An 11,204-nucleotide genomic window follows, 5' to 3' on the forward strand; every position below is an offset into this window, starting at 1 on the left:
CTATGTAGTTGTGGAACGTAGCTGAACGCACTTCATCAGTGTCTGTTCTCTCAAGTGTATCATGCTGCCATCCTTTTTCTTCACAGACCGGTTAATTTATATTTCAAAACCTGAATGAATATGGAAATACACCTTCCAGTCAATACGGTAATTCCTATTACTTATTTTTTAAATTGAAATCTTGATGAAAAATTCAGGCTTGAGCATATAATCAGCATTCCTGGACAAGGAAAGGTGCTTTACTGAAAATGCTTTAGTAATAAGTCAGGAGCTGATATACAGTTTCATTTGAGAAAACTGAAAAGAATGGGCAATTGAAACTAACCAGCAGGATCATTTCTCTCTTCTGAAGGTTCAGAAGTCATGCTAATTTTGACTTATGTTTTCAAACAAATATCCACCCCTTCCAACTCTCTATCTCAATTCTTTAACAGAAAAAAAAAATCTGGAACTTATTCATGTGACAAGGTCTGGCTTTCCCAGCCAGTTCCACAAACAGCCTCAGTTCACAAAAAATGAGCTCATTCTGTTGTTTTAAGAAGCTACTTCAAGAAGCTACTTTTGCTTATAAAGGGCTAAAAGCAGTGTATACTAATTTCCCTGGTCTTAAAAGAACAATCACTTTTCACCTTATAAATGTCTTCACCTCCTCTTTGTCTTACAGGTATACAATAAAATCTACACAAGAATTCCAGTGGAAAATTATCATTCTTCCTTTTTTATTATGTTTAAAAACATATATTGTAAATTAAAAAAATAGATAATATATGTTGACAGTAAATATAAAATCACATTTTCTATACTAAGAATAGTCTTCACCTTGTTGGAAGACTACATCCCAATGATCTATAGTTATTTATTGACAGCAGAAGAATTATGAAGTAGCAATGGTTATCACCTTCACTGAACTAATATTTTCTTCAAATACCTCCAGAGATTTTAATAGACTCATTGCTCTCTCAGAATAAAGTATATTGGGGTTATTGCTGGTTAAGAAGTTAAAGGCGAGCAAAGGAAACCAGGTGCAAAATGCCATTAGCTTCCTATAGAAGAAGAAAATACAAACTACTTAGTCTCCGTTGTATTGTCGTTTCACAAGCACTTTTCACAACTGCAACAGAAACAGGACAAAATAGCAAAACTTGGTATCCCTACTTGGTTCAATTGTCCTGACACAGACTGTTGGCTGACAAAAAACCAGATTCATGGGGTTTAGTGGGGAACATGATATTACACAGTGATTATGATATTACAATTATGATACTACTACAGAGTGAGCCCAAAACAGGAAATAGAGACACAGCTCTAGAAGAGCAGTTTGGTAATTACTTTTGCTTAGCAATTACTTTTCATACAACTTGGGTTTCAAAAGAATAATTTGTGCAGGCCAGATGTTTTCAGAGAGATGACTTAGAAGAGATGTTTGTCCAGCCCTCCCAAATTTTCTGGCCTTGATAAGGTGAAGACTGATGCCTTCCATGTAGGTCCCTGGTGATTCCCTGAAGAATACCCTTACTCAGCGTTCAACCTGCAGCTTGTTCCTGGCATCCCTTCTGCTGCTTTGCCTGCCTCTGTAGGCTGGCTGTCAACTACGCACTTATATTATATAAGGGTAATAAGAATAAGGAAACTTTCACTTCCCTCTCTATCGTTCTGCTTTCCAACGAGCACTTCAAAATTGAAACCTAGGGAACTGAAACCCTCAGCTCAGGACTGGAACTTATAGCAGGAAAAATTTGTCTTTTCTCTCCTGTTTTGACAGCTATTAGTTTAGAAATACGTCACTACGCTGTGCCATTAAAGAGTATGGAGCTGAGATGCATCTTCACTGTAATAACAGGAACGGTTTCTAATTTAACTGAAAAGAAACAGCATTTCTCATGCTGTCAAGTGACAGCAGGACTTTCCTTATTGCTGTCCCCTAGGAAGCATGCCTGCTCCAGCCACAGCACAGGTTAGACTTTCTCCCGTTTGCACCAGCAGGCAAAGTGGCAAGGCAGCTGTCTGTTTAAAGAGCTTAGCCTTTTGGATCTTAGTTGGGTGGTAATTTTTTTTTTCTACTTACATATACAAAGGGAAAAGGAATAAGCCTCTCTTCCCCAGGCTGTACTTTGGAGAAAAATTGGGAAACCCTAGAAATATAAGGTCACTTAAGGCTAGGAGCAGAAGCTGGTATTTTTCCTTGTCTCCTCCCAAGGAGCTGCTAATCTCATCCTGCTTTGCAGAAGACCGGGAAGGTATGTGCACAGCCTCCTGGGAAAGTTGTTCTCTCCTGCCAGGGTGGGAGGAAAGGAGAAAAGGTCAAGAACAGAGTGTGTTTACCAGAGCCATGTGCTCCTAAGCTTTGTGGTGCTGCTGAGTGCAGCTGCTTCAACTCTCGGCTGGCATTTTGTGTTTTGTGGTTTTGAATACTGGAGCAATAAATAAAATATGTTTTTAATGCCTATGTTTTATATCGAGTGTGGGCTGCTAAAGTAAACAGAATATTGCACGATTGCACATTTCATTCATATGAGCAGAAGCTCATAGCAAGGGAAGGGGGAGTGCAATTAGCAACCAAAGACTAGCAAACAGCACAACTACACAAATACAAATTCCCTTTTAAAGACGTATAGTTGGAGAACCGGTTGCATATTTCAAGCTCAGGATAACAGTGACTCACTAAGACAATATTTTCTCTATCTATGAGGTCAAATTCAACTCTTGTTCAGGCAGAGAAACATCCTTGTGCTGTTTCATCTCAATTAAAGGATCTGGCCTTGAGATTGACGGGCACCCAGCCTCTGCTCTATAAACACTTTCCTTCATGACTCCCTTACTACAGTCCATTTTTTCAGTCTGAAATCTCCTTCAGACATGGCTTGGGGCAGCTTGTTCAGCTGAGTGGGTAGAACCATATGCCAGGAAGGGGTAGGTCCTGGCACCATTTCTTCACTTTGAATAGTAATTGGGTCTTACATTTTCCTGTTATTATTAGGAGACTACTTGTTCCCACACCCACCAAGAGGGCATGCAGTAAATATCATAGTGGTAATAAAGGTGCAAAAAAATTATTGGAGCAAAGACATGTCTTCAGGAGTAAGGTGAGTTGCTAGACTGTTGCAGCATGAGGAAAAGAGTGGCTTGAGAGTTTTAAGTAAAGATAGAATGGCCTGCCTCGATGGAAGAGTTGCTGACAAGAGAATACATGAAGCAGAAATATATTTGAGCAGGTCCTGTAAAGACATTTGCTTGTAGGAACCTCCCAAAAAGATATTTCCTTGCAGTTCATGCAGGTTGTGACTCTGGATCTGGATATGAGCAGGATCTATGGGGAGAGAAGAAGCATTCTGGAGAAAATTCACAAAAAATGTTTCCCCAACAATAGGCAGTTTTCCTTGTAAATATTTCTTAAAGTTTTTTTTTGTTTATTATTTAATATTACAAATATTTAAAGTATTTAACAAAAAAGTTAAAATATACTTAAAAGTAAACAAGCATTAACTTTTTCCTTATCCAGCAGCACAACAGAGAAGAACAGACATTTTTCTCCCTGCTTTTTAGCAGGGAGGAAGTGCTGTGCTCTGTACAAAAGTGTAAGATACCAAGAGAATGTCACTTTAAAAAGAACATCGGTGAAAATACAACATTGTACAGGGCAAGATACAAAATAGGTGCTAATACCTGAAACAGGGACCCCAAATAACTTGACTCCTCTTTCTCCATCTTTTCTTGATCAGCAAATACGGTGATCTTTGCCTTTAATTACTATTCCTTGCAAATCCGTTGAAGCTAGATGACTTGCATGCATACTAATTCATTCATGCCCTGATGCTTAAGGATCTGTTGATGACAACTTTTCTCATTACTGGAACAAGTGTTGTTTCCTCAGCCTCTTTCTTTAATCATAAATGCTTTGAAAAAGCTTAACTAAATTATAAAGAAAAAAAAAACAACAAAAAAAGGCAGATAAAAGAAAAGGGAGATCAGCATTCAACAGGTTGTCATTAGTAGACTGGCAGCTATTTGCTGATGTTTCTCAGTGAACCCTAATTAAAGATATTCAAAGTAGATTTAATCTTTTAGAGTTACCATTTAATTAATAATTTATTTAGAAGCTTACATAAAAAAAAGAAAAATCTAAAAATCCACCCTACTTAGCTTTTTGTTTGTTTGTTTTGAGAAAATAGCTGCCTCATTTTTCATAAAACAATGTAGAAAAGAATGATGAGCAGAAGTGGATAGGAACCATCTATAGTCTTTGGCACTTACCAAGACATTCTTCGCTGTGTAATAACGGAGTGATACGAAGCAAGGGATCAAACAGAAAGACAATATATCTAAAAAGGCTTACTGAATTTTCCCTGGGCAGAATCTAAACATATTTACTGGTGTAAAAAGAGAGACAGAACCTCTTGAGCTATGTCAAGAAGGAACCACTTTGATCGTTAAATTGTCTGTTTCTGTCTTGAAGTCTCAAAAAAAAAAAAAAAAAAAAAAAAAAAAAAAAAAACACCCTGATTTGAAAGGACTGGACAGCACATCTCTGTTTTTGGAGGTGCAAACAGCTGTTTGTCCTAGTTAAAGACAGAAGAAATCTAAGTTTTTTCCTAGGTGACTGTACCCATTGACTTGGGGTCAAGAGCTTTTGGCACCCATAAAAGTTACATATTTAGCTCATAACTGCTCCACTGGAAATGTAAACCCATGTCTCATGGGCTGAACTTGTCCATGCATGACTCTTCTTAAAACTGATTTCCACCCAGAAGTCAGTGCAAGTCAGTGCAGCTCCTTTTGGAAATCAGTTCATAGAGTTAAAATTATTTTTGCTGACCTCTAGTTTAAGCTCCCACTCTGTTTTCTCAAAGTTGTGTTCAGAGCAGCCATTGGCAAGATATGTCTTGAGCTCTCATATTCTCAGGTAGCTGCAGCTGAGGAACTGAAGAGCTAGACCCAATGAGAACAGGTGAAAAACCATACTCTGTCCTTCTTTTGAAAGCATAACTGAAACAAAAAATTGACAGTAGAGTTCCCAGGAGATTTTCCAGAAAATAACTCGGTGCTCTATTCTTCCTTCTTCTCCTCTGTGGAGAAGGCACTTGCCCTTAAAACATCCATGCAATTCACAAGAATCAAAGTTCCAGTTAACTCTCTCCAGTGTTTTGTTACAGGGTTTTTCATTTTATCCAAAGCTGATTGCAGGTCTTGTAAGACATCCCTGTAACTATCTCCATAATGGGCACCCCATGTGTACAGAAAGTCATACGCAGGTTTCCACATCATCTGCAAAGTGAGAAACAGAAAAGTTTAACTGCAGAAATTTAATTATTAAGGGGGAAAAAAAAAAGTTAAATCTTTGCAGTAGTAAACACAAAAAAAAAAGAAAAACTTTGATCTTTAACCACACTGAAGTTATTTATCACATGTTCATATAATATTTCCAGCAACCTTATACGCATCATTTTTATTCAATTCTTGAAACCTTAGTGAATAAATCATTGAAAAAATAAAACCTTGTTTCATATGACTATCTCCACGTCAATATATACTTATTTATATGCCAGAAAGTACAACACAAAGCATCCAGGATGGAAGAAAAACACATTTGTCTAGTCGCTTTTGTGATGAAATCATTTAACAGCAGTTTCCCTATCTGAAGTTTGATTATGCTTTTGATGGTTAATATCTCACTTTGTCTCATTAATCAACATCATACCGTACCCTGAATGTATTACTGCCTGTAACTTTTAAATATGCTTATCTTTACAAGAGTGCTTTCTGGTAACAGCAGTAAGATGACTGGATCTGTCTATAAAAGCTCTGTTTAAAATAATAATAATCACAAAAGCAGTAGAGTCAAAAGCATTTATAATTAACTTTTTAAAATTGGATGTTATTCAAAGTGTCCTATAAGAAAAAAAAAAAAAAAAAAAAAAAAACGAAAAGAAGTTCCCAGTGCTTCTCACTTCAAATTGCAATATGTTTATGCAGTATGTATTTGTTTCTGACAAACAAATACACAGCAGTTCTGTAGAAGGTGTAATTTGTTATAGGTCTTGTAACATTAATTAGGCTGCAACAGAAAGATTCGGATACCAAGTTGTCCTCAAGTCTTTCAAAGTGCTGATGTCCAGAGTAAGATTGTTCAGTTTACAGAGAAACAACAAAAAAAGATTGTTTTCCCAGCTGCTGCTTCTGCAAATTTAACTTGGGTTATCTGCTTTCTAGCTTGTTACTCCAAATCAGCAATAAAGGTTCTGTAGGCTGCATTTTAATTGGCAATTGCATAAAGCCACAAAGGAGCCCATGACTTTCCCAAGACATCAGCTTTTGCTGTGTTAACAGAAATACAATTCTGCAGTTATATAAGCACATGGAGTGGTGTGTGCACACATATATACGCACAGAAGGTAATGAGAAGTTCCTTGATTCTAAATGCTTTTTCATTTTCTTTAAACATCACTTTCTCTTTTTAATGGAAAAGCTAGTTTCAAGATTCTGAAGGATAATTTAGGAGAATATTGGTTATTTACTTGATACAATCCTATCAACTTAAAATAATACATGATATAAGACTCTCGCCTTGATCACTTGAAGAATGAAGTAGCAGGGAAATGTTCTTATGATCATAGTTGAGCTTCTCTCCAGATTTGGGCTAAGAAGTCTTAACTTATCCCAGGATTGACTCTGTCATAGTTTGTGTAACCATCTCCCTCAACTTCTTTGGCCTTCCATGCCCAGACCATCAAAAACAAACAAAAATTTACACACTCATCTCCCCAGATATGTTTTTTGTACAATGTTAGCTTGATGTCTGCCTTTGTGCCCTAAAAAGGGCGTATGTACTATGACAATGAAATCTGTCATTTTAGCTCACTTAAGGGAAAGAAGAGTATCTTCATTTTCCCAGAATAAAAATGGTGCAACTGCATCTCCTGGCTTTAACCAAGTCTGTCTTGCAATAAAAAGAAAGAAAATTAACTTGGTGGGAAGAGGATGAATGAGGGTTTTTTTTTCCCCAATCTGATAAAAGAAAAAAAATAAAATCAAGATTTTGTAATGTATCCTAGTTATTCCAACATATTTAAATTTTTAATAAAATAGTTAATTGTTAGCCACTGAAGCATTTATGGTAGGACTAAAAAGCTGCTATATTCCTAATTCTACCCTAATAACCAAAGTAGTCCACAAGAGAATCTGGGTTTTCCTGATGTTCTTACACTGGCTGTGCTTTTTCTCTGTCTTCTGCTTCCTTTCTTCCTTTTAATGTTCAGCCAGGCTACCTGAAGGGTTTGGCATTGCAGCAGTCCACCTGGTGACCTTTCAGTCACCAGTGTTATAAGATGCTGTGCTTCTATTTATGCTAAAGATCAGTTTGACACTGCACAGAGATGGGGTAGACATAGGCCTAAGATACAAACCTATCTTCTCCCTCCTCTGGAACAATTTTTCCTTTCACTTTTTAGACCCCCAAAAGCCATGTTTCAGCTTTTTTTCAGCTTTGCTCAAGCTTTTCATTTCTGTAACATAGATGTCCACTACAAAATGGGAAATAGGCACCTCTTTAAGGAAATGGGCACCTATTTAAATGAAAAGTAAGAGTGTGTGAGGCAGAGTGGTTCTCTTTCAGTATAAATGGGTAAGGTGCCATTAAAAGAAAAAAAATACCATGGAGATGAATGGAGTCACATATTGTTCAGGTATAATCAGGTCTATAACTTCAGAAACCTAAGATTTTGTCAGACAAATGCAAAAAAAAAAAATCTTATATGCTAAAGAAAGTCTGGGAAATGTGGCACTAAGCAAGAGGCTAAAAAAGGGAAAACAATGGAAGTGATAAGCATTCGTATTCTTTTGGATTTTAGTATTTTAGAACAAGACAGTGCAAAAAGAGAGCTAATAGCATGGTGATTTTTCTCTAAAAATAAAGTAATAGGCTATGGACTCTTGGAGCTGAGAGTTTTATAAGAAAACGTTTTAAGAAAGATGCATCTAGGCACAAGGAGTGCATTCAGAACAACTCTAAAATAGTTCAAGAAACAGCCCAAAGACAACAGCAAGATGAAAGGAGCAGCAAATGTTTGCAAACAGCAATGACAGATATAATATACAGAACCTTAAGAGTTTTACTCAAATTTTAATCTATAATTGGAGGAACCATCCAGAGTGTCTAAGAGATGGTGGCTCACAATCAGAAAAGGAAATTTTTCATAGCTATCATAAGGCTGGTAAAACTGAGGTGAAAGCCTGAGGGGCGCTAGAAAGAAAGCTAAGCCCAGCAGGAAACAGGAGACTCAGGCATAAGGAAAGAAGAAGGAATAAGAAATTGTCATGTTTTGAAGTTATGAATGGGAAAATTAAGTGGTTTCTTTAGTAATGAGGTGCAAGAGAGGACAACATCAGGTTAGATTGTGTGCATTATCAGCAATAATGACAGAGTAGATACTGCAGGCAGAGGGTGAGCCTAGGCTGAAGGTATGAGCCTTAGGCGAAAGGTCAGCGTGAGTAGTGAGCAAAGCTGATAAGAGAGGATGTTCAGGGGAAACGTCATCTGAGACCAGACTGAGAGAAGGTCTTGCACATAACTCTGTGGGAGACAGTGCATCTACTGCATGCTTTGGTGTCAACAAATTAAGGGTGGAGAAACTCATGAAGCAACCCAGCTGTCTGGTCAGAGGTGTGCCAGGAGGATAGTCCACCCTTCAGCTCTCAGGTGTGGGCAGGTGCAGGCCCACCCAGGGCTTGGGTCACATACACTGCATTACTCAGATGCCAGGGATACCTCTATGAATATAAAATAGTACTAGAGATATAATTAGGTACCTAAACTGCTCTTTAGTTGTGTATGCGCTAAAACATATCTGAGAAGACAATTGCTTAGCTTTCATTTAGAAATTGTACTTCTGTATAACCGAAGTGTTTTACAACAACTGGTAAATAGCATTAACTATATGGCAAAAAATGAAATTAAAACATATAACAGGACAGGGTGAAAATGGTGTCTAAAGCTCCAACCTCTTGATTCTCTTAATCAACCTGACACAAACCTGACACAGAGATAATATAGAAAAGCTGGAGATAGCTTTTGCCATAGAAAAAGCATGGGTATTTTTCCCAGAGGCGAAAACAAAAGGTAAGGGGTAACAAAAGGTAAGGGTAACAAAACACTACGGGTAATTGCAGACTGAGTGGTCCTTCCTCATTGTCTTTGAAAGGACATCAGGTAGGAAAAAGATGGTGACAAAGGGAGCAAGAGTTAATTTAAACAGAGGAAGCACCCACCAAGAATGGAGCAGGAAAGATTAACATTGAGGAGAGGCAGGACAAAGAGAGACTTAAAATGGCCTTTGGACAGCACTAAAGTGTTGAAGTTTGGGAGGGACAGAGACTATGACCTCCACTGTAAATTATTTTGGTATGAAAACACTGAACATCTGGCCTCAAAGAAGTGCCTTAGATGGCTGCAAACAAAACATGATGAGAATGCCTTGCATTGAAGACCTGTCAAATTAAGCAGGTACAGAAGGAAATATGAGCACACAAAAAGGAAGAAAGATCCTGGTTTTGTTCATGCAGAGGATCAAGCATGCACACACCATTACACCAGTAACTTACTTCCAGAGTGACCTCTCCATTTTTCCCTTGATGAGGTACTTCATAAGCCTCAATTTGCTGCTTTGTGAGTCTGGCTAGCTTCTCCGCAAGTTCCCGCCAACATTTGCCAAGCTTGACAGCTGAAGTCAAAATGACAGTGTCCTGGGTAAGACGTGCCACTAATCCCTGGCAATCTATCTTCAGAAGTGCCTACAACAATCATATTTGTTAAGGTTCCTTCTCCGGTAATTACCATCAAATCAGTATAATTTGTTTTTATAGCACTAATCTGCATTTATAAGTGGACAGAAAGCCTTTTTGTCCTTTTTGCATTCTTGAAAATATGTAAGTTTATATACTTTTCCCCTCAGAAGGGAGTTGCCAGTAGTTGCATAGGAAAAATACCCACAAGCTTAAGAAAAAAAGAAAAAAGCTGGCATTGAGCTCCTTCGGCATTCCAGTGTCACATGTATCCTGCAAAGCTCAAGGATCCTGAAGGAAAATTACTCTTCTCCAACAAAAATATTTGGGGTGTAAACTTTAGCTTCTTAAAATATGACATGAAACTTAGAAATGAAATTACAGCACAATTATACCAAGGTGCAGTCTGTAGTCTACCTTTTTTTTTTTTTTTTTCTTCTAGAAAGTCATTATTGATGTTGGCCAGCACCTTTTGATTTACTCCTCCTGCAGAACTGATGAAATGCTGACCAGCTTGCAGAAATGCAAGTAAAAACCCCACCACATGTGCTTCTAAGAACACATTAAAGCGGTTCCAGAAGTAAAGTGGTTTCCTGAAATGAAATGCAAATATGTTGCATTCACCTCTCTTAATTGTTTGGACTAAAGTTAATAAGAAAATAAGGGGATTTTTTTTTTCTCCAATTAACAAGGGGAAGGAAAAAAAAAAAAAAAGTTCCACTGCAAATATTGACTTTTCAGTGAAAAATCAAGAGCCAAAACCAAACAATTTCCTTGTTTTTCAGAAACTTATTTTTAACAAATATTTCTGTAGAAATCAGACACTTGTGTGATTTAATTGAAAAGATATTTTTTTCCATAAAAATCCTCATTATGAACAGCAGAACTGTTGATAGGCAAGACTTTTGTCTTGTGTAACTAACCAGAATACACTCAATATAGATCCCAAACCAGTAGTGCCTATCTAGAATAAAATACTTAAATTGTCATTCTATTGAGAAACAGAATATATAGCTTACAATATCAAAATCCGTACATTTTGGCAAAGCAGAGAGGAAGAAACTGTTTAGTGTACTTTTGCTCTGAGAATCAAGAACATATGAAATAAAAAGAGGAAAAAACCCAGTAAACTATCCACAAGTCAACTAAAAACAAGCCAACTTTTTGGTCCCATTATTCCCCACCTTTGGCCTGTTCTGTAATAAGTTCTTAACATTATATTAAATAAAATCTTTAAGTGCTCGCCCCCTTCCTTTCCACCTATTTCTGTACAGAAACACAATGGCAGACCAAACTGCCTTCAATTTCTTCATTCTACTTAATTCTTTTTCAGTTTTATTTCACTCAGTTTAGCACCTTTCTTAAGAACATTGTAAGTGGTCACTACTGCTTATGTTTTTTTCTGAGCTCCTTTTGCTAAAATTGCTCTC

At 37.2% G+C, this 11,204-nt stretch overlaps 1 protein-coding gene across 1 annotated transcript in view; it reads right to left on the reverse strand.

Annotated features, from left to right (window-relative positions):
* Positions 1 to 4,974: 4,974 nt before the first annotated feature.
* The window catches only part of MACC1 (MET transcriptional regulator MACC1), a 30,894-nt gene continuing 24,664 nt past the window's right edge, over positions 4,975 to 11,204 (reverse strand). The window contains exons 4-5 of the mRNA XM_088519680.1: positions 9,595 to 9,783; positions 4,975 to 5,262 (exon numbers count right to left, since the gene is read on the reverse strand). Coding sequence (XP_088375806.1) covers positions 5,044 to 5,262; positions 9,595 to 9,783 — 408 coding nt within the window. The 3' untranslated portion in view covers positions 4,975 to 5,043. The remainder of the gene's footprint in view (positions 5,263 to 9,594; positions 9,784 to 11,204) is intronic.

This window comes from Tinamus guttatus, unplaced genomic scaffold (genome assembly GCF_059628265.1).
Source record: "Tinamus guttatus ecotype Peru unplaced genomic scaffold, ASM5962826v1 Tinamus_guttatus_pri_ptg000067l, whole genome shotgun sequence".
Lineage (NCBI taxonomy): Eukaryota > Metazoa > Chordata > Aves > Tinamiformes > Tinamidae > Tinamus > Tinamus guttatus.